Below are 23351 nucleotides of genomic sequence, written 5' to 3' on the forward strand. Positions count from 1 at the left end.
CCCAAGCCGTGGAAGTGGCTGCGCTCCACGTGGAGTGAGCAGTGATGCGACCTGGCCTGGGCAGGCCCTGTGACTGATAGTCAGGGGCAATGCAGGTTCGCAACCACCTGCCTATGGTAGTGGAGGTCACCTTGTTTCCCAGAGTTCCCGGCTGGAAGGAGACGAACAGGGTTTCGGATTTCCTGCTTGGCCTGGTTCTCCTGAGGTAGATCCTCAGAGCTCTCCTTACGTCCAGAGTGTGTCACTTCTTCTCTAACGGGTGAGAAGGGTCTGGACAGAAGTTGGGCAAGCTCAGTTTCTGTGCTCGATGGAAGCAGGTGCACACCTTGGGGATGAAGGATGGATTCAACTGCAACACCACTCTGTCCTGGTGGAACACGCAGAGATCCTCCCTGGTGGACAGCACTTGCAGTTTCGATATCCTTCTGGCAGAGGTGATGGCCACCAGGAAGGCCACCTTAAGAGTCAGGAACGTAAAGGAAACAGTGCTTAAAGGTTCAAACGGAGCACCTGTCAGAGTGTCCAATACCCTGGGTAAGTCCCAGGACAGATACCTGTGTACTGTGGGCGGTTTGAGATTGGAAGCCCCCTTAAGGAATTGCTTGACGGGGTGGTGAGTCAAACTTTGGTTCTCAGGAGAACTGATGAAATGGCTGAAATCTGCCTCCTGATCATTTTGGGAGCCAGCCCCCTGTCCAGGCCTGCCTGGAGAAATTCCAAGACCTGTGGCACCGTGACCTGGATCGGATCGTGATCCCGGAAGCTACACCATGAGGAGAATGCACGCCATGTGGCGCCGTAGATGCACTCCGTGGAGGATTTGTGGGTGGCTTGGATGGTGTGTATCACCCTGGGGGAGAAGAGGTCTTTCCTCAGGATGCTCGGCTCAAGCGCCAGGCGGTCAACTGGAGCCATTGAGGTTCTGGGTGCTCCAGTGACCCCAGGCTGAGGGATATCCTCTCCTGGGGAATTCTCCAGGGCCTCTCCACTGAAAGCGACAGGAGATCTGCAAACCACAGCCTCCGGGGCCAATGAGAGGCCAACAGCACCACTTCCGCCCTCTCCTGCAGGACCTTCCGTATGACCCAGGGGATCAGGGGTAAGGGCGGGAAGGCATAGAGTAGACCAGATTAGGGTCATCCCAAACAATAAGATGGGAGGTGTATACATTTAATAAACAAACAAACCTCTTGCCATTGGCCATGTTGGCTGGTACTGGTATTTATGAAACTTCAAAATATCCAGAAAGCTTATGACAGTTCTAGGTTATTATGTCAGAAAGAATTTTTTTCTTTATGCTTTATAAGGGAACAGAATTTACCACCTAAAGAAACAATATTAGCTTTAAAAGCTAATATACTTAAAAACATTTCAGAAGACATAAAGGTTATACCTGTCCGGGATTATTAGCCATGTCCGCTATATAGAGCATTCACTGAATATTCATATTCAACCATAATTAGCTCTAGATTGCAGAACAAAGCTGGAAAGCTTTGCATTTCAATTCAGAATTTTCCAAAACAATCTGTTTTCTATTGTAGGAAGTAGAAGATTTTGGTTTAAACCAACTGAAATGCTGGATTCTTTATTCAGTGAAAGTAGCTTTTCAGAAAAACAAATCATATCCTTTGCGAATTTGCAAAGAACCTTTCAAAGACTTAATCATAAAGCCACATAATAGTCAACATGAAGCTATGATTTTGCTCAAATACCCACCATAATTAACCAATACAATACAGCTCATTCTTAATGCAGGTTATGATACTGTACTAGGCTTCTCACATTACTGATAGTTTTCTGTTTTTCCATAACTTCTTGCACAGCCCTCCTCCCCGATACTGTAGTTCAGAACAACCAAAATAGCCTTATCAGAATTTATCAGAACTATTTAAATGTGTGGATGTGCAAACATATCAGACTCTGTTTTGCTTGACTTTATTTATTTTAGGATTAAGGAAGCTTTCCAAACTCAGAATTGAGGAATCTGGATTTTCCCAGGAAACAAATGAAACACTGGTATGTTAAGCATAATAAACATGTGCAGAATCAAGACAATTAGTAAGCAAAAATGGTAAGACTAAAATAATGCAATTTCCTGCCTCTCACTATGTGTCATTACATTTCAGGACCTCTTTGGGTGAGAAATTTCAATTTTATATTGCAAAATGAGATTTCTTTTTAGAGCGCAAAATATGGAACATTGTAATGAGATTTTGTTTAATGGTTCAAAGGATTCTGCAAGAATATACTATTTATTAAAATAATGACCAAAGAATTAAGTATAAAGACAGGATTTAAACACTCTCGGTCAAAATAAGGTAATCACTAATACAGATAGTCCTCGATTTACAGTTCATTTAGTGACCATTCAAAATTGCAATTTTACTGAAGAAAGTGACTCATTATCATTTTTCACACAACCATTGCAACATCAGTTCACATGATCAAAATTCAGCCACCTGGCAACTGACTCATATTTATGACGGCTGTAGTGTCCAGGGTCATGTGATCACCTTTTGTAAATTTTTGATAAGCAGACTCAATAGGGAAGCCAGATTCACTTTAACAACTGTGTTACTAACAACAATTGCAGTGATTCACTTAACAACAATGACAAAAGTCATAAAATGGGGCAAAACTTACTTACTTTTCTCACTTAGAAACAGAAATTTTGGAGCGTCGCAATAAGGCAGACTGGGAAAATGGCTCTTGAGGAGCGTGAATTCCAGGGCTAACAAACCACTGTCTGGGTTTCATTTAGACCAGAACTTTCTTGGAGAGAAGGTGAAAAAAGAGCAGCGTCTAGAACGGCCAAGAGGGAAGAAACAGGTTCCTCGAAAGCCAGAGACTAGCTCTATGACCAGGCGATGGCGGAGGCAGACATAAAATGTCTGTCATAAAGTTGGAGGCAATCTAAGCATGAGAACAGGAATGATGGCTGGACAAAGCGACAAGACCGGGTGAGAATATTTAAAAACCCATCGATAGAATAAGAGTGGAGTTGTGATTAAAAATCAAAGCCCAAAGAAAAAGGACTGCTTATTTAACTTAGAAGGCAAAATTAAAAGAAGGACTGAATATTTTATTAATACGGGGAAAAAAGTCTTCTCTCTACTTGAAGACCTTGCATCAATAGTGGATAATTGATAAACCTGGTGTTAAGTCCTCGAGGCTACGATGCCATTGACTATCATTGTTGGCCCCTGATTGGTTGAGATGCGAGCAGCCAGCTGGCGGGAGAATGCAACCATTCTATTGGTTCAGCATCTGACAGCTCTAGTATAAAAAGGGCTGTCAGCTGTCAAATGTTGCTGTTTGCTGGGTCGAGGTTTGCCTTACATTTTGCCGTGTTATACTGTTAATAAAGGTTGTGTTAACTTCAACCTGCCATGCCTCAGTTCCTGTCTGCCTCGTTCTCCCTACAGAACATTGGCGACGAAGGTGGGACCATGACTGAGGTAAAGGAAAAGCGAAGTCACTAATAAGAGCTGCCTCAAGCCACAGGCAACGAGAAGTCGCTCCAAGGCTAATTCCTCAAGTTCCGTCCTTCTAAGGATGGCTAATCCGGCCATTGAAACATGGGACGCCTACCTGGAGTGGTTCGAGTGCTTCCTGGAGGCAAATGACTTCACCGGTTTGTCCAGTGGCTGTAAAAGAGGATATTTTCTCAGCGCATGAGGCCACGAGATGTTTGGAACAGCCAGGGCTTTAGCAGCTCCTCAATCCGTCCATTCAATGTCTTGAGAGACTCTTTTGGAGAAACTTAAAAATCATTACTCTCCAACTGCCTCGCGCATAGCCAGACATTATGCGTTTAGGCAGAGGACCCAGAGAGCAGGGGAATCTGTGAACGATTACATGGCTTCCCTCAGAACAGTGGCCCTGCACTGTGACTTTCCTGTGCTGGATGATGCCCTGTTAGAACAGCTGGTCTGTGGTATCAAAGACCTCAGACTTCAGCGACACTTGCTGGCACGAAAAAAGCTGAGCCTTCATATGAAATGTCAGACAAATCTACCGCAGAAATTCAGAGATTTCTGCCTCCGGCCCACCATGCCAGCAGGGGCCATGCTGTCCACCACGAAGAAGACGACGATGAAGACTTCTCAGACAAGGAAGAAAAGATTAGCCGCCTCAAAGTGGCCACCAGGAAAAAACGGACTTAGGCTGATTTTTACTTCAAGCGGGTTGCCTGAGTTGTGGTGGGAACCATGCAAGGTCAGTCTGCAGGTTTAAAGCCGCAATATGCCATCGGTGTGACAGGAAAGGACATTTAGCCAAGGTCTGCAGAGCAGCCATGCCGATCGCTGACCCACCTCTGGAGCGCGCCTTGTCTAGACAATTTGTAAAAAGACTTCCCAAACACCGCAAAGACTGTTTTGTCATCGCAGGTAACCAGCAGCACCCTGATTGGGCTATCAGCCATGTGTCCCTAACTAAGCCTACCCATAAGATATACCTGACTATGCGCATAGAGCGAGAGCCCTGCAAGATGGAAGTGGACACTGGCTCTTCCAAATCCCTGGTCTCTTGAGCTACTATCAAACGGATAGTGCCCAGCCTGACCAAAGCTCAACTCAGGCAGTGCCCACTTCGCCTCAGAGACTATCAAGGACAGCCAATACCCAATATGGGTTGCGGCACATTCACCATAGCCAGCAATAACTTCCAGGGGCCTCTTCCCCTCATCATTGTAGATGGCCATCTGCCGAGCCTCCTGGGGCTTGACTGGTTCTCCGCATTGGGGCTCAACGTCTCCAGCATCCACTCCATTGTTCCAGATTCCTTCGCTGCGCTGGCCAGCGAGTTTTGACAACAAGCTTGGTAAATATAATGGGACCTGATTTCTTTTAACTTGGATCCCCAAGTAGCGCCAATACATCTAAAACCCAGGAGAATGCCTTTTGCTCTTCGGCACAAAGTAGATTTAGAGCTAGATAAATTAATAGCAAAAGGAGTGCTCGAAGAGTTAGACCACTCCCCCTGGGAGACCCCCCCATAGTAATACCTATTAAGCAGGATAGTAGTATTAGAATTTGTGGGGATTTTAAATGCACCATGAATAAAGGGTTGCAAGCCAACCCTTACCCAGTGTCAGTGGTTCAACATCTGCTCCATTCCTTGGGCCAGGGAAACATTTTTGCCAAGTTAGGCTTGGCACAAGCATACCAGCAGCTCCCAGTGGACAAAGCCATTTCCATGGCTCAAACCATAGTAACACACCGGGGAGCTTTCAAATATAAACGCTTGCAATTTGGGCTCAGTGGAGTATTTTCCAGAGCCTAATGGAGCGAATGCTCCAGGGGCTGCCAGGGGTGGTACCCTATTTCAACGACGTGCTTATATCCGCTTTGGATCAAGCTGAGCTCATCGATAAATTAAGAGCAGTCCTGATCAGTTTCCGCCAAGCATGGCTAAAAGAAAAGTGTAGGATAGGGGTCCCCAGTGTAGAATTTTGGGGGTATCTAGTTGATTCCCAAGGCTCCAAGACACCCTGGCATTGGGGGGTCTAAGGAGGCCCAAGCCTTTAGGGCAGTTAAGGATGTCCTTACATCCAAATCTTTATTAATGCAATAAAGTGATTGCCTCCCATTAACTTTGGCGTGCGATGCATCGCCTAATGGCATTGGGGCCATTTTGAGTCACATCCTACCAAATGGCTCAGAAGCCCAAATTGCCTATTATTCACGCACGCTCTCAGCAGCTGAAAGAAATTACAAGTCAGCTGAATGAGGAGGCCCTAACTTCTATAGCAGGGGTAAAGCGGTTTCACGATTATGTTTATGGTCATTTTTTTTACTTAGTGACCGACCATATGGGTCTTCTGGCGGGGGATCATCAGACTCCTCAGATTTTGTCTCCAAGAATGTCCAGATGGACAGTCTTTCTAGCAGCGTATAATTGTCAGCTACAATATAGGCCAGGAAAAAACTTTGGGCACGCTGATGCCCTCAGTCACTGCCCTCTGCCAGTGCCTGTCTTGGACTCTGCTCCTACAGTTTCGGTCCTCTTAATTGAAGAGTTGGCCATGCCAGTATCCGCCCGGGATATTGCCAGGGTCTCTGCTACAGACCCCATATTGGCTCAAATTTTGGACTGGGTGCGCAGGGGGTAGCCACAGGGGCCAGTAGATCCTGAGTTTTACCCCTATTATATATGGCAGCATGAGCTGTCCATCCTTAAGGGGTGCTTGTTATGGGGCAATAGGGTGGTAGCTCCCCCAAAGCTTAGGTCACCAATTTTAAGTTGCCTGCACACTGCTCACCCGGGCATTGTGTGCATGAAGGCTTTGGGCCGAAGCTACATATGGTGGCCCAAGATTGACCAGGAAATAGAAAACTGGGTAGCCACCTGCCAGCAGTGCCAGCAATCTAGACCGGCTCCCCCTTCTGTGCCCATCAGGGAATGGGACATGCCCCGGGCCCCATGGGCACAAGTCCATTTGGATTTCGCAGGCCCATTCTTAGGGCAGAACTTCTTGGTCCTCGTAGATGCCTACTGGAAGTGGGTGGAGCTGGCACTCATGCCATCCACCACTTCGGAGGCCCTAATTAGGGTGCTGGGGAGGCTATTCGGGACCCATGGGTTGCCTGATGTGGTGGTGACTGACAATGGGGCCCAGTTCACGTCGGCACCCTTCCAGATGTTTTTAGGCCAGCATGGCATACGACACGCCCCGACGGCCCAATTCCACCCAGCCAGAAATGGCCTGGCAGAACAAATCGTCCGGTCGGCTAAGGAGGCATTGGGCCACCTGGAGCCAGGGAATTGGCACAACAAACTGCCCCAATACCTCCTGGCACAGCATACAACCCCGTGCCCAATCACCAAGCAAAGTCTTGCAGAACGGCTTATGGGTCGTCGGCTCCGGACAACCCTGGACTGGCTACACCCCGGTTATGCAGCAGAGAAAAGCCCCCTTGCAGGCAACTCCACACAGGCCTTTAATGTGGGAGACCAAGTCTACGCCCAAAACTATAGGACCAAAACCAAGGTGGCTTCCCGGACAAATCACGCAACTAACTGGAGCCTACTCTTATAAGGTCAAGCTCAGTGACAGGCAAATGTGACGCCGACACATCAACCAGCTCAGACGGCGAGCCACCAGTGCAGCAGACCAACACCCGGTGCAGGCCCAATCCTGCCCCGGGGAACTAATATCGACAGAGGCTGCTCCAGCACAGACAGAGCCGCACGCAACACCCCCCCACCAATGCGTTCTTGTCCCCAGGCTTACCTGAGAATCCGGTCAGTCACATGGCGGTCAAGTTTCCCGATTCAGCTGTGCAGTCTCCTGATGTTCCACAGGGCTCTCCACCAGCGGCTCCTCCTTTGGCCACCACCCCTGAACTAAGGCGATCTGGGTGGAGCCAAGGCTGGCCAGAGTATTTGGCTGACTACTTATGTGCTAACTGGGAGAGGGGTGTTAAGTCCTCGAGGCTACAACGCCATTGACTATCATTGCTGGCCCGATTGGTTGAGACGCAAGCAGCCAGCTGGTGGGAGCAGCCATTCTATTGGTTCAGCGTCTGACAGCTCTATAAAAAGGGCTGTCAGCTGTCAAATGTTGCTGTTTGCAGAGTCGAGGTTTGCCTTACATTTTGCCATGTTATACTGTTAATAAAGGTTGTGTTAGCTTCAACCTGCCTTGCCTCAGTTCCTGTCTGACTCATTCTCCCTACAGAATACCCCAAACCCCATGGAAACGTTACAAAGAAGCTGAAGGGAGGTGGGGGAGGGAAAAAAATCCAACAACTACAATTTAAAACTGAAGAAAAATACCACCATCACCACCACCACTCGCTTCTTTACTACAATTTGTATTTTGTGCTCTCGTGGAGTTAAAGATTAAAGTTTATATCTGACTGAGAAAAAGAAAAAGAAAAAAAAAACTAAAGTTAAGAAGTGAACTGAAAAAGCTGACAATTGGAATTTAACAGCAAAAACCAAGAGACTTGCTTTCAATGTGATTTCAACACAATTTAAATATTAAAGAAGAAATCCCCTCCCCTTTCCTACTCCTTTGTTGCAATCTGTATTTTGTGTCTCTGTGAGTTAAAGGTTACATTTACATCTCTATTACATTTCTCATTTGAAAGAACAAAAGAGAAGAGCTGATTCGGGCTGTGAGGAGATTGGAACTTTAAAACAACACAAGTAGTTTGATCACTTTTTTTTTTTTACAATGAAACAATTTTCCTTTTCTGTTTGAAGGGGGGAGTTTTGAAACGTAAAGAATTGGGATACGATCTGAGGAAGGAAAATAGCAAATTAAAAATCGGGCATTATGGAGAGGTGGGATCTTAAAGAAATATGAAAAATGTTGAAAACTATGCATGAATCATTTGGGTTGAGAAAGGATGATAAAATGAATATTATGGAAAGAAATGACATTGAACACCCAATGATAGAAAAAGCAAGAAAAAAATGAGAGAAATAATAAGCAAATAAAGGATCTCATTGGACTTGATAGGGACATAAAGAAGAGGGAAGTACGTGTCCCAATAAAAAAAGAAAAAAGGGAAAGAGAAAGAAAAGAATGGGACAGGCAGCATGATGAAAGAAAGAAAAGAGTTCACTACAGGGGGAAAATATAATAAGAAAAGAAAAAGGGAAAATAGACTGAGGAAGAAAAGGAAATCTTGAAGAGGTTATTATGAAAGTTCAGAGATTGGGATTTAATTTTTTTTAAAAATAAATGGAAGGGAAAATAATACATTGGTAGATGAGAAAGGGGGAAGATAGAGAATGTTTGCAAAGCATATGCTATTGCAGCAATGGCAAACCTTTTTTGGCTCGCGTGCCATAAGTGGGGGGAGTGCAGGGGGTCATGTGCGTGCATGCCGCACCCATAATGCAATGCGCAAACCCCCCAGTGCGCATGCGCACACTTCAGGGGCTCCCCTCCATTTTTACATGCTTTTTTCGCCCTCCCCAGGCTCCAGAGGCTTTATAGGAGCCTGGGGAGGTTGAAAACAGCCTCCCCGCCCCCCCAAACACCCTCTGGAGGCTTCAGGGACATACAGGAGGCTTCCATGAAGCCTTCGGAGCAGTCAAAACGACCCTCCAAGCAAACAAGAAGTCGCTTCCTGTTTGCTCGGAGGGTCATTTTGAGCGCTCCAAAGGCTTCAGGGACCATCCGGAGGCTTCCCTGACCCCTTCGGAGCGCTCAAAACGACCTTCCGAGCAAACTGGAAGTCACTTCCTGTTTGCTCGGAGGGTCGTTTTGAGCGCTCCGAAGGCTTCAGGGACCATCCGGAGGCCTCCCAGACACCTTCGGAGTGCTCAAAACAACCCTTCGAGCAAACCGGAAGTCATTTCCGGTTTGCTCGGAGGTTCGTTTTAAGCATTCCAAAGGCTTCAGGGAAGCCTCCGGACGGTCCCTGAAGCCTTCGGAGCGCTCAAAACGACCCTCCGAGCAAACAGGAAGTCCGTTCCCAAACTTCCGGTTTGCCTGTAGGGCCAGTTTTTTACGCTCCGGAGGCTTCACAGAAGCTCATAAAGCCTCCAGAGGGCCTCGGGGGGGGGAGGCCGCTTCGCCCTCCCCAGGCTCCTATAAAGCTTCTGGAGGGTGAAAAATGGCTTTAAAAAGGGTGAATTCAGTTGGCCAGCGCGCGCATGCGCGCTGGCCAGCTGACAAGGCAACGCCTCGCATGCCCTGACAAATGGCTCCGTGTGCCACATAGGTTCGCCATCACTGAGCTAATGTAAACTTTAATTAACTGTAACACAAATGTAATATGTGTGTATGATATAGAAAGGATTATAAGCAAAAAAGAAAGCTAAATTAATTAAGGTGAATAAAGATAGTAGGCTATCTGATACGTATCAATAATGGAAGGTGACATGATTATGCCGGGTTACAAATAAGAAAAATATTAGTTGGGAAATTTATCAGAAGAGGGAGAAAAATGGAGGGAAAATGTGGAAATACATCTCATAATGTATAGTTAAAATTATAAGATGAAAAAAAATAGGGGCGTTTAATGACGTAAAAATATGTAACAGCATGATGAAGATAGCGGGAAGTTTGAATCCATCTTGCACTGCGTCCAAAAAAGAGGTTGTTGGGGGGGGGGAAACAATTGGAATTCGTATAAAGGTATATCTTTAAAAGAAAAACTAGCAATATGGAAAACATTTTTTTCCGCTTCTTTGGTTGGGAATATCAATTCCATTGATATTAAATGGGGTTTGCTAAAAGGTGGAAATACACCACGTAAAATAGAAAATGGAAGGGAGATAAAGAGAGGGAAAGATGGAGAAAGGAGACAGGAGAGGGGGAAGTAGAAGGGAAGAAAAGAGCAGGAGAGAGGGAAGGTTTGGAAAAAGAGGAGAGGAGAAGGAGAGAGGAAGGGAAAGTAGAGAAGAGAGAGAGGGTAGAGGGAAGAAGGTAGGGAGGAGAAGAGGAGAGGAGAGCTGAAGGCAAAATAGACTATAATATGGTGTATGGAAAGCAGAAGAGCAAATAAAAATTGAAGAGGCTGAATGGCAAAAAGAATTGATATACTATTGAACACTCAAAAATTGCTTGTTAAGATGTATAGCTATGCTTTGGATTATATGATATATATGTTAAAATAAAAAGTAAAAAAAACTTTTCTCAAAAAAAAAAAAGAACCAGAAATTTTGGTCTCAATTATGGTCATAAGTAGAGGACTACCTATGAGGGTGAACCTATGGCACAGTTGCCAGAAGGGGCACACAAAGCCATCTCCACTGGCATCTGAGCGATCGCCAGTTGCTCTTCCAGGTTCTGGCGCGCTGGCCAGCTGGTCTTCAAGCGCACGGGAGCACCGAAAACAGCTGCCTTGCACGCATGCCAGGAAAATTATCTTGTTTCCAGCGTGCTCATGCACAACAGCCACTTGGTGTTGTTTTTGCCCACGGAAAAAAACAGCAACAGGAAGAGCAATGGCCGTGCGTGCCAAAAGACACGGTCACTTCTTAGCAGAGCAGAGCTGTGGGCCAGGACGGATGGGTTGGGGCTTTCCTCCCACCCTGCCCGAATAGGCTTCTTGTGTGGCCCAAGCCCTCCAGCCCGCAGCTCATCCATGGTTCAGAGGGCCTGGCTGGTTCAGGCACCCCAGAAGAGCAACAGCAGCAGCAGCCACAGGGGGAAGGGCAAGAGCAACTGACTGGCCACTGCAGCCACTCCTATGCTAGCAAGCCAGGTCCTTGGCGGGCATCTCCATGTAGGTAGCTCGCCTCGCCAGCAGCTCCTCCTCCAGCATCCCAGCTGGAAACAGCAGCGCAACAGCCAATGCTATTGGGGGTGAGGGGGTGGCAGTGGCGAGGACAGGTGGGCTTGGGCTTCCCTCCTCTCTGTCTGACCAGGCGTGGGGGCAAGCTATCCATATGGAGGGCCTGGCTCACTGGTATGGAGCCACGCCAAGGGCCTGGCTCGCTAGCATAGCAGCGGCTGCGATGGCCGGCTGGTCACTCCTGCTCTTTCCTCTGTGGCTGCAGATGCTGCTGTTCTGGGGGCCAAGTGCTTGCTGAGCACTGCATCCTTCCAGTGTGACTCAGATGGGACTTGTGGAGGGAACACCACCTCCTGGTCCCCTCCAAGTCAGCTGCCAGGATAAACGCAGTTCCCCCTTCCTCCAGATTCACTCAAAAGCTGGGAACACCTCGGTTGCTCTGGCTTAACACCCCCTGCCCAGCTTTTCCCCCTCTCCAATGCCACTGCTCTGGTTTACCATGATTTTTGCCCCATCCCAACACTGGGCACAGCTCTGCAAACAAGAGTGCATCTCACTCAAATCCGAGCCATATAAATAATATTCATGGCATTGGGGAGGAACACAGCCAAATCACTTGGAGTATATTGAAGAAAAATGGGCATGTTTGAGGGGGAAAGAGAATATAAATGTTGTAAAAGAAAGGATGTCCCCTGTGCTCAGGCATGCCATTCCCCTTCTTCCTCCCACCCCACACCCTTCCCGCAGCCCGAAACTCCCCAGATTTCCCTGCCCTTCATTTTGCATTGCAGTTCTGCTCTTGATGCACATTTGTCTTCTCCGAGGTTTAAATTATACAGTAGGGCAGTTCCCCCCACCCAAATTGTTTAGATTATGTTGAACACTCCTGTCTTTCTCCCCACCCCCCTAGGATGGTTCTGCTGGAGCCTTCAGCAATCAGGGCCATGGGCGAGGATCCTCAAACCACATCCGCCAGTCCCCATCTCTGCAGCTCCTCACGCATAGAGACATGCCAGCCAGGAAGTGGTCGCGCTCCCTTGGAAGATGTGATGGGAGAGGGAAGGCTGCGTTGGTTTGTTCCAAGGCTGGGAAGGGGCTCCCACTTTCCAGTGGAGGGAGGTGGCATTCCCCACTCAACTTTCTCTCCTCTCCAGGGCTGCAGAACCAGATTGTCAGTGGGGATGTCCCCAGGGACCAGGGGGGTGGGCAGGAAAGCATAAGGACCCCCGAAAGCCAGAGCTGGCACATGCCCACCAGACAGCTGGTCTTCACATGCGCATGCACGCCAGAAACTGGCAGACCAGATAGCCGGTGTGCATGCCGAAAACCAAATGATCATTTGCCACTTGGTGCCAAAGATGTTTGCACATGCTCCCATTTTGACACTCAGTGTCAAAGAGTTTCACCAACACTGACCTATACAAATGAAGAAACAAAAAGATTGTATCATTCACATTTAATGGAAAATCAAAAACATATACTGAACTAATTAATACATTTGCAACAATGGTGGGCTGCAATTTATTTTACTACCAGTAAAATAAATCACATGATGCTTCTGGGCATGCACAGAAACGTCAGGGTTGGCCTTCCGCCGCTACCACTACCAGTTGCCCAATCCAGGGCAAAGCGGCAGCAAACCACCTCTGATTCACAATAATTTGGTAAATAAACCATAATTTTGCTAGGTTCACACATCCTGCCAAAGCAGGTTTTTGCAAATTCTGAGTTAGGATCAGAAGGGTTTACCATATGTTTAAACAAACCTTATCAGATTTGTCCAGGAGAAGAGGGTGCACTTCCAAAACTTGCTCACAGCTTTGCCTATCCAGGCAGGCTAGAGGCCCAATTTCAGCAAAGAAGGAATAAGTAGAGCTCTCATTTTGCCTACATCACACTATAGTGGGAGTTACAGTTCCACAAACATTGAAAACCTCTCTGATATACAAGTAGTCCTTGATTGTTTGGAGTTACAGAAAGGGTGCTCTACAATCCCTAAAGCATTTTGGCCATTGTAAAATGTCACCACCAACCTCTCTTGTGGTCCTGTGACTATATTTTGGGTACTTGGCAACCAGCTCACATTTTTGGCTGGTTATAGAATCCTGTGATCATGTGACTACAATTTGTTTGTGGGGAAGGTATTAACAGTTTGCGGTTAAAAAAAAAACACCCATTCAAGAGAATGGATTTGGACTTACAACCACATGATTTTCTTAACAACTTTCATAAAAAGGGTAAAAAAAAATCAGACAGATCCTGTGGATGCCTCGAGTTATAACTCTTATGACTTACAACTGAAATTATGGTTGTAAGACGTAGGTTAAAGACTACCTGTATAGATCAAAACTTAACTTTGAAAAGACGTAAGTTTATTTCTTGTCTAATTCTATTAGTCATTATTAATTTTATTCACATGCATTTATTTATAATTTTAAGGGACTGGGGCATTATAAAATTTTAGAACCACCATGCTAAGCCATAAACTATGCTTTATAAATCAGAATATATACTTTATTTTATTAGTTTCATCTATGAGTTGTTTTTGTATGATAGCTTGTCAAGCTCATTTAATAATATTTATTTAATCCAGTTTGCTGAATCCAGCCAACAGAGAGAATTATATACTAATCACATGAGTAGGTTCAGCTTGAGGTTCAGTTTATTTTTTGAACATGATATCCTGGACTGCAGAAACAGCTAAGCTTCTAGAACAGATCAAAAATCTTCCTATGTCTGCAATGAAATACTTCCATGTTGTTTTCTGGCCAACTGGACACTGTTCTCAGTCCTAACCTAAATATATTGGGCAACTGAATATACTGTGAGCATTTCCTGTATTAACTAAAGAAAATTTTATATAATCATGATTTATTGAGTAAACCATAAGTGAGTCCACACAACATGGTAAGTCAAAATCAAATATCAATCAAAGCATTTTACAAATAAATGGAAGACACATAAAACTCTATTGCTAAAATTCTTATCATACTATTTGTACTTGTAGATTTTTTTTGAAAAATGAGAAGCAATATAAAAATGTTTTAGATCACGGGTGTCAAACTTGGAAATTCATTTCGCCATCATGTGACATATCATGATGTTTTCCCCCTTCCCAGACTGGGGTGGGTGTGGTCTGCGTGTGATGCATTTCCTCAGCTTCAGTTGATGACAAAAGACCCCTCCCAAATCAACACATACAATTACATGTACATTGCTATATACATGTAGCAATTTAAAGGTACATTTTAAAATATAGATGTATATTTTTAATTTGGAGTAGTTTAAGTAGAATGACCTAAATTCAGACCAGGTGTATTCATGCAAATCTTGCAACATACTGTTTATTCCTTTATATTCCCTTATCTAATAACCTACCATATTTTCTGGCATATAAGATGACCTTTTAGCCTATAAAAATCATTCCGAAAATCGGGGGTCATCTTATACGCCTGGTATACCGAGTGCACCAACTCCAGCAGCTGCGTTTTGCCTTGAAATTTGCTGTCCCGGCAATTCGAAGGGGACATTCTCCCAGCGGCGTCTCAGGCACTCCCACCCTTAGCCGGGAGGGAGTGAGGACGCCTGGGCGCAGTTTGGTGCCTCCCAGCTCCCTTCAGATCATCGGGGGGCCTTGCGCACATGCTCACTCGCGTGGCCTGCGTGTTTCCAGTGGGAATGGAAGGCGCGGGAATCTTAATATAGTTGGGCGGGGGAGGCTGGAGCGGGAGGTTTCCTGGTACTTGCGGCTGCAGCCGCTGCTTGGGAGAAAACCAGCTGGAATTTCAAGCGAGAGGCGAGACGCAAGCGACGAAATGGGTCACCATGGGCATAAAGAGCTCCATCAGATCACCTCCCATGGTCCGGGAACCAACCAACCAAATAAATAAACAAAGTTGACTTTGCTTCCTTGCACAGCAAGAGAGAAAGTTGCCTGAGATGCCGCTGGGAGAATGTCCCCTTCGGGTTGCCAGGACAGCAAGTTTCAAGGCAAAATGCAGCTGCTGGAATCAGTGTGCCTGCAACGTAATGCTCTTTGAGAAACCTGCATTGCCAGGAGCAGCAGCAGCAGCGGGTGTCACTGCCAACCCCCCCCCCCCCCGGTGTCCAGAGTCCTCCTTGGGAGGCTTACCGCCATTTGCGTATCTCTCCCAAGCTTCTCTTGGGAGGTGAAATGGGAGGTACCCCACCAGCAGAGCCTCAGGGTGTAAGGCGAGTGAAGGGCGCACTGACGGGAGCGGCTGGCAGCCATCCCCGAAGCCAGGTCTTGAGGAAAGAGGCAGAGATGAGGCCCAGGGCTCACTTCCCTGCCTCCTTCCTCTGAGAGGAAAACAAGACTTTTTTGCCAGATGGCAAAACAGAAATTTTTGCCAACTGGAAGGTATGTGTGTGTGTGAGAGAGAGAGAGAGAGAGAAAGGGGGGGCAAGAGAGAGAGAGAGAGAAAGAGAAAGCGTAAGAGAGAATGAAAGGAAGGAAGAGAAAGAGAGAGACACAAAAGAAAGAAAGAAAGAAAGAAAGAAAGAAAGAAAGAAAGAAAGAAAGAAAGAAAGAAAGAGAGAGAACATGATCACAATTGAGCCCAAAATTTTGGTTGCTAAGCAAGAGCTTTGTTAAATGAGTTTCAACACATTTTACAAGTTGGCCATACAGTAGTATTCTGTCACTAGTTGTCTCCTAGCAAATGGGCCTTTCAGTATTGTCATTTATTTTTGAGCTCAACTTAATACAGTATTATAACATTTAAGAGACCCCAGCTCCAGGTGAGTAGGGAATAATGTAGTTTCTGTAGTGGGCCTGAGCTGGGATGCTATTAAGATGGTAAAGCATAGCACTTCTCTGACATTTTAACTCTAGGACTTTAAAAAAAATCTGATTGTGAATAGATTTGGAAGGGATGTGGTGATAAATAGCCCCCTCGACACAAACAGTATATCTCTGAAAACAAGACAGTAGAAAGAATCCTAACTGTTCTTTAATGGAGTTTTAGAAACATTTGCCCACAGGATTCTGAACAAAATGATCTTTTGATTTTATCTAGTGGGGTTCTTGTTTGGATAGCTTAAAGAAATTATTCTATCAGGGGAACAAATATACTAAATGACAAACATATCATATATGTGTTTTTCTTTCTTACTGTGTGACATCAGGCTGTGATGTGAAGGGACATTCTAACCAAAATAAAGTTCAGTTCCTACATGTCAAAATTATTTAATTTTAAGGAAAGTGTAGTTGATCAGGGCTATTGCATTACTGTCATTTATCCTAAACAGTGAGATTAGTGAGGAAAAAGATTTGCAAAGGGGATTGGGGTTGGGAGTAATACTCCCTGGCTATTGCTCATCTGCTTCTTTCCATGGGAAAACTGCCAGCTGAATCCACATAATGAATAAACTACTTCTGGAGAAGTGCAGAGTAAAAGAAGGAGAAAGGAAAACATGGTGAATGAGCTATCTCTATTGTTTCTCATCTTCCCCCTATCACAGTGATGGCGAACCTATGGCACGTGTGCCACAAGTGGCACGCGGAGCCATTTGTCAGGGCACGTGAGGCGCTGCCCTATCATCTAAGTTCACCCTTTTTAAAAGCCATCTTACACCCTTCCCCCGGCCCCCCAGAGGCCCTCCGGAGGCTTCATGAGCTTCCCTGAAACCTCTGGAGTGCAAAAAACCGGCCCTATGGGCAAACCGGAAGTTTGGGAACAGACTTCCGGTTTGCTCGGATGGTCGTTTTGACTGCTCCGGAGGCTTCAGGGAAGCCTCTTGAAGGTCCCTGAAGCCTTCGAAGTGCTTAAAACGACCCTCCGAGCAAACCGGCTCAGAGAGTCGTTTTGAGCATTCCGAAGGCTTCAGGGAAGCCTCCCGAAGGTCCCTGAAGCCTCCGGAGGGCTTCTGGGGGGGGCAGGGGAGGCTGTTTTCACCCTCCCCATGCTCCTATAAAGCCTCTGGAGCCTGGGGAGGGCGAAAAAAGCATGCAAAAATGGGGGGCGCCTGTGGGGGGGTGCCCGTAGGGTGCATATGCGCATGGGGGGGTCACGTATTGCATTATGGGTGCGGCATGCCTGCCCATGACCCCGTGCTCCCCCCACATATGGCACACAAGCCAAAAAAGGTTCGCCATCACTGCCCTATCATCATCAGTTCCAGTTTGGTTGAGAGCTTAGAAAACAAACAGCATGGCATCCCCCTGGGTTTATCATCTTATCCTTCCTTTCAGTTTTAGAATGAATTAGGAAAGGTTTGATCCACTTGCAATGTTTTATATTACATGTTTGATGACAAACAGCGTGTTTATAAGTGACAGTTTTCCTGCTAAATACCTGCATGTCATAACCACTTGAATTAAAATTACCATATTGAAATTAAATCTGATTTTTTAAAAAATTTTATTTGGTGTGCGAGTATAGCCCAAACCCAAATAGGAAAAGTAGGGGGTCGTCTTATACACCAAGTCACCTTATATGCCAGAAAATACGGTATTATATCTCAGATGTAAACGTTTCAGGTGCAAAAGAATACTGAAGATGCACAGAATGACCTATTCAATCCAATACACCCTTTCCATCAAAAGTCCGAGTAATTCTTTTACCACAGCAGAGTAATTCTTTTACCACAATAATAGGGCAGCTATTATTTTTCTGGATCTGAATATGCAGTGAACTAAATGATGCATGCTTTTCCGAATCAATACTAAATATCCTTGACCTACAACAGTTCATTTACCCTGTTTCCCTGAAAATAAGCCCGCCCCAGATAATAAGCTCAATCAAGCTTTTGAGTGCATGTGCTAAAATAAGCCCTCCCCCGGTCCCCACCATTTCCTGTGGTTGCTTGCCCCGCAAACAACACGAGTTGAGGAGACAAGGCCAGAGGGGTGGGGAGGAACATGCCCCATCCATCCCACACACCCTTACCTAATGGTCGTTCCCGCAACCCTAGCCACTGTGCCTTCTGTCATGCTAATGGCCACCGCAACAAGAGCAGCAGGACAACAGCTGTGCCAGTATGATGAAAATCACGGTGTTGCTGTAGTTCATGCAGGAAATGGCACAAGCCTTGCAGAGTCCTGCTCCAAAAAGCGGTGGTGGGACATGTCAGTGTCGACCAGCCACTCATCAGCAGGCTGCTCTTCAGCCCGGGTTTGGCCATGAGCAGCACCAGCAGGTAACAATGTGCACGGCTGGCATGAAGCACAGGGAGGTAACGGCAGTGACAGGACATTCGGTCGCAGCGGTGTGGCCAGGCCAACAGCATGGTGCAAAATCTTGGGAGGCATGGCTGGTGTCAAGTGTGCCTCCTTCAAAATCCAAGAAAGGAACCCCACAACTCCATTGATTTAGAAAGAAGGTACTTTTACTGCACATGAAGTGAAAACAGCAAAAGTAAAGCAAGATCTGAGGCTAAATGACATGAACTTGTATATATCAAAACTTTACCCAAATCTCTCCCCCCAATTACCCCCGTCTAAATGTCCAATCTCCAACCCCCAAGGGTGTCATGTGGGGTGCATCTTCAAGTGGCCTCATCCAGCTGTTATGCAGAGATGATTGGCCTTGACCAAACTCAAACACGAGCCTTTAGCATGCGCAGAAGATGGTGAGAACAAAACTCCCTCTTCAAGATCTCTCCTCCAGCACAATTCCCCTCCCAAATATTGTAAAACCCCTCCCTCCCCCTTACTATGGCTGCTGATAGCAAGCAAGCCATATAGAGGCTGACAGCTGGAAGCACATGCACGGCCTCAGCGGCGAACAGCTGACGAGCATCTGTGTTGCACTGCCACAGCAGCACAACACAGCAGCAGCCATGAGGTGACCATACTCGGCGCCTGCTGCACCTCAAAATAATAAGACCTCCACAAAAATAAGGCCAAAGTGCTTATTTCAGGGGTCAAAAGAACTTAAGACCCTGTCTTATTTTCAGGAAAACACGGTAGTCACTGTACAAAGTTCAGTGGACCAAAAAAGTGACTCATGACTGTTTTTTAAACTTACAACTGTTGTAGCATCAGGTCATGTGATCATAATTCAGACCCTTGACAACTAGTTTATATTTATGATGGTTGTAATGTCCTGTAATCGTCTTTTGTGACTTTCTGACAAAGTCAATGGGAAAGCCTGTTTCACTTAACAACCATGTTATCAATTTAACAACTGCAGTGATTCACTTAATAAATGTCTCATTTGGCAACATAAATTTTGGGCTCAATTGTGGTCATAGGTTCAGGATTACATGTATTTAGTTTCTAGAATCAGAGGTGGATTGAAAGACTAGACTCTTCAACAGTGCAGAAAATCAAGAGTTACAGCAGCATTTATCAGTTTGCAAGACTATCCAATCTGGATTGAAGATCTCAAATTCACAAAAATTCTAATTAACTAGGTCTGTTGTTCCACACTTCCTATATTCAACAAATGAGATTTCTGTAATGAAGCCTATCAGATCTATTTTCTATGGCAACAGTTAAGTTATACCCTTCTATTAAAACAAACAAGCTGTAATATAGCCTCTATCCCATCCTAGTGTAATAATCATATATTACAAAGCCACAGTTTAGGCGACTTTAGAGAAGCCTCCGTAGGGCGAAAAACGGCTGAAAATGAAGGCCGAAGTCAGCTGGCCAGCACGTTCATGCGTGCTGGAGCAGACAGGGCAATGCCTCACATGCCCTAACAAATGGCTCCACGTGCCACCTGTGGCACTCATGCCATAGGTTCGCCATCACGGAACTAGGTCATTATGATTTATTAACCAAACCAAAGTTAAATAAATCATGGCTTAATATAACATGTTAACTAGTCTTTTCCATGTTCCAAAGGAACAAGGAATTAAGCAACTAAAATAACTGGGAATTGTTAATTGTCTATAAAACAATTTTTTTTGTCTAATTATAAATTCTCTTAAGAAATAAAGGACAAAATATGCAAGGCCCAGAAATGGAGGAATTAGATGTTGTTAACATTTGGGAGCAATAAATACTACTTGTCTTTCCCAGGGTGCAGTCCTACAAACAATTCCCATTGGCCATACTCAAAGGGGAATGATGAAAGTCGTAATCCAATACAGGTAGTCCTCGACTTACCACAATTGAGCCCAAAATTTCTCTTGTTAAGTGACACAATTGTTAAGTGCCCCATTTTGCAATCTTTCTTGTCACAGTTGTTAAGTGACTCACCGCAGTTATTAAATTAGGTAGCGAAGTTGTTAAGTGAATCTGGCTCCCCCATTGCTTGTCAGGTCACAATGACCATGGGAAATTGCAAACTGCTACAAATGTGAACCAGTTGCCAAGCATCTGAATTGCAATCATGGGGATGTTGCAACTGTCACAAATGTGAAAAATTGTCATGTCACTTTTTTCAGTGCCATTGTAATTTGAAGACACTAAGTCGAGGACTATCTATACCTTTTAAGGGCACTATGTTAGAATGAGTAATCTACGACGGAGGCCCCTCACTGCTCTGTGAATTCCATCTATAGAATCATTTGTGTTACTTGTGAGCAGCAACTGTCTGAACTTTCAAATGGTGAATATCTCCAAATATAGAACAGAGTTAAGATTCTTACTCTATATACTAACAGCCAGTTTCTCCAATCTAAACATTGTGGGTAGATAGCTGAAGTGACAAAAAATCTTAAGAAGGCTGGTAGCACCTTTTTCGACTTACAAATTTTATTAAAAAGCATAAGATTTCGTGAGCTGCGGCCTATTGATTTCAGACTTCTAAACCCTTAACCCATAGTGGAATTTATCATGTGTGTATAATAAATCCAGTTTGCAACATATCATCACAGCAATGCATTCAAAAATTGCCTAAAAGATATAATTTGGAAAATGAACAGATCTGGACTCCAACCTACACTAGAATATCTAAAAGAATAAGAAGTTAAGCTAAGTAGGAAAAGCACTCCAAAAGACTGAAAGCAGTCCTTTAGGAGTCAAAGGCCACCATCAATTCAGATTCAAGAGATAAAATTTCACGGAAGGAGATATAAATAGATTTTATACCACTATCTAGGTTTAGATGATACCTCTTTCCTTCAATTTTGTCATTATCTTAAGAATTTGGTCCTCTAAGCCCTAATATCTATTGAAAGCAGCCACGTGAAAACGCAACCAGCGAATCATGTTCTCAAAGTAGTAAAAAAAACAACCATGCGATTGATTAATTAATTAAGAAAAACTTCCTAGATATATTTCAAAAACGAAATCTTCTGACCAACCAGCGCGAGCGTCAGCACTCTTTTAAAATGTCGATAACGAAAAGAGTCAAAAGACAAAGAGCGCACAGGTAATTTGTTCTCCACCCACCCGTCCAAGGCCACCGTCCAGGCTTCCAGAATGTACCCCAATTCCCTTCAGGTCAGCGAAACAGCAGCACGATTCGCCTTCTACCCCTCCCAGAGAACATGCGGAGGAGGAAAGAAAAAGAAGCACCCGATCCCCGCTTACCTGCCCTTAGTAGGGCCAACACTGCACCGAACATAAGCCTGGCCAGCGGCAGTGCGACCCACCACGCCGCACCCATCTCCTCGCGTTTGTTCCGCGGTTGCAACGGAGTTGCCCTAATTCAGTAGCTGCGGCCCTCGCAGGCTAAATTGCCTACTTGTGGATCACGCAGCTGCAAGAACTCCTAGCAGCTTCGACGATCTCCTCTTCCTCCTCCAGGTGGTCAGACAGGAGGCACCGCCAGCTCCTCCCCCTCCTCCGATCCCCAGGTAAAACTCCTCCTCTTCCTTAATGAGAAAGTCCAAAGCGTCAGCTAGTCCTCTCTTTGGACTAGCCGACGCCTCTAGTACTGTGGCAAGTGATGAGGAAATCGCACCTCTTTCCTCAGCTCCGATTTCCTGTCCATCCCCGCCTTAAGATTAGATATCATTTCACTTTGAGGAAACCTATCCAATACAGAGGACGGAGAAAATGAGTAGGTTAAAGGAGTTCTGCCGCTTGTTCCTCACAATGTGTCAACTTTTAAGAGGAGAGAGGCTGCCCTTTTTAAAAGATGTGTAGAAGAATTAAGAAAACAGCCCGCACTGGTACACAGCTGCCTTGGATATTAATGGATCTTTCGTTGATGATTCGGAGTATTTTAAAAGGGTGGACTTAGTAAGTAAATCATATTTCCTGAGTCCATGGGATGGTTCCATGGCTGCAACTAACATTCCACTGTTAGTTGATTTTAAAATTAACTAACGTATTTTTCAGAGTATAAGACAAACCTTTTTTCCTCAAAAAAGAGGCTGAAAATCTGGGTGCGTCTTATACATTAAATACAGCATTTTTGCCTCCCGAAGCCTCGCCCCTTCACCAAAATGGCCATGCATACATACCCTTATGGAGGCTTTCAGAGAGCTCCTGGGGGCTGGGGAGGGCAAAAATGAGCAAAAAAGTTGCCCCCTCCCCCAGCTCCCAGCAGCACTCTATAAACTTCCATAAAGCTATGCATGCAATTTTTTTGACAAAAAACAGGCCCATTTTCGTGAAAAATGTGCCATTTTTGGGTGGTTTGTAGAGTGCAAAACTTTTTTTTTCCTTTTGGAAAGCTTTTAACTGATGAGAATTACATTGATCAAGTGCTGTGCTAGCAGAAACACCTACCTATCTACTGTATTTATCTCTATTTCTCTCTCTCTATCCCTCCACCTTCCTACCTACCTACACACACACTCTCTCCCCCTACCTACCTACTGTATTTCTCTCTCGCTCTCTATTTCTCTCTCTATCCCTTTATCTACCTACCTGCCTACCTAACTACTCTCTCTCTCCCTACCTACCTACTGTATTTCTCTCTCTCTCTGTTTCTCTCTCTATCCCTTTATCTACCTACCTGCCTACCTAACTATTCTCTCTCTCCCTACTTTTCTACTGTATTTCTCTCTTTCTCTCCCTATCCCTCTACCTACCTACCTGCATTCTCTCTCCCTACCTACCTACTGTATTTCTCTCTCTCTCTCCCCCTCTCCCTTTATCTACCTACCTACCTAACTACTCTCTCTCCCTACCTATCTACTATATTTCTCTCTCTCTCTTATTTCTCTCTCTCTATCCCTCTACCTACCAACCTACCTACTCTCTCTCTCCCTATCTATTTACTGTATTTCTCTCTCTCTATTTCTCTCCCTCTACCTACCTACCTACCTACACACTCT

The 23351-nt window shown here is 45.2% G+C and overlaps 1 protein-coding gene across 1 annotated transcript in view; it reads right to left on the minus strand.

Annotated features, from left to right (window-relative positions):
• Positions 1 to 21956, minus strand: part of CDCP1 (CUB domain containing protein 1) — a 100243-nt gene extending 78287 nt beyond the window's left edge. Inside the window, exon 1 of the mRNA XM_081933362.1 lies at positions 21655 to 21956. Within this exon, the coding sequence (XP_081789488.1) occupies positions 21655 to 21730 (76 nt within the window). The 5' untranslated portion in view covers positions 21731 to 21956. The remainder of the gene's footprint in view (positions 1 to 21654) is intronic.
• Positions 21957 to 23351: the final 1395 nt, after the last annotated feature.

The sequence above is a fragment of the Natrix helvetica genome, assembly GCF_964273705.1.
Source record: "Natrix helvetica genome assembly, chromosome: Z".
NCBI lineage: Eukaryota > Metazoa > Chordata > Lepidosauria > Squamata > Natricidae > Natrix > Natrix helvetica.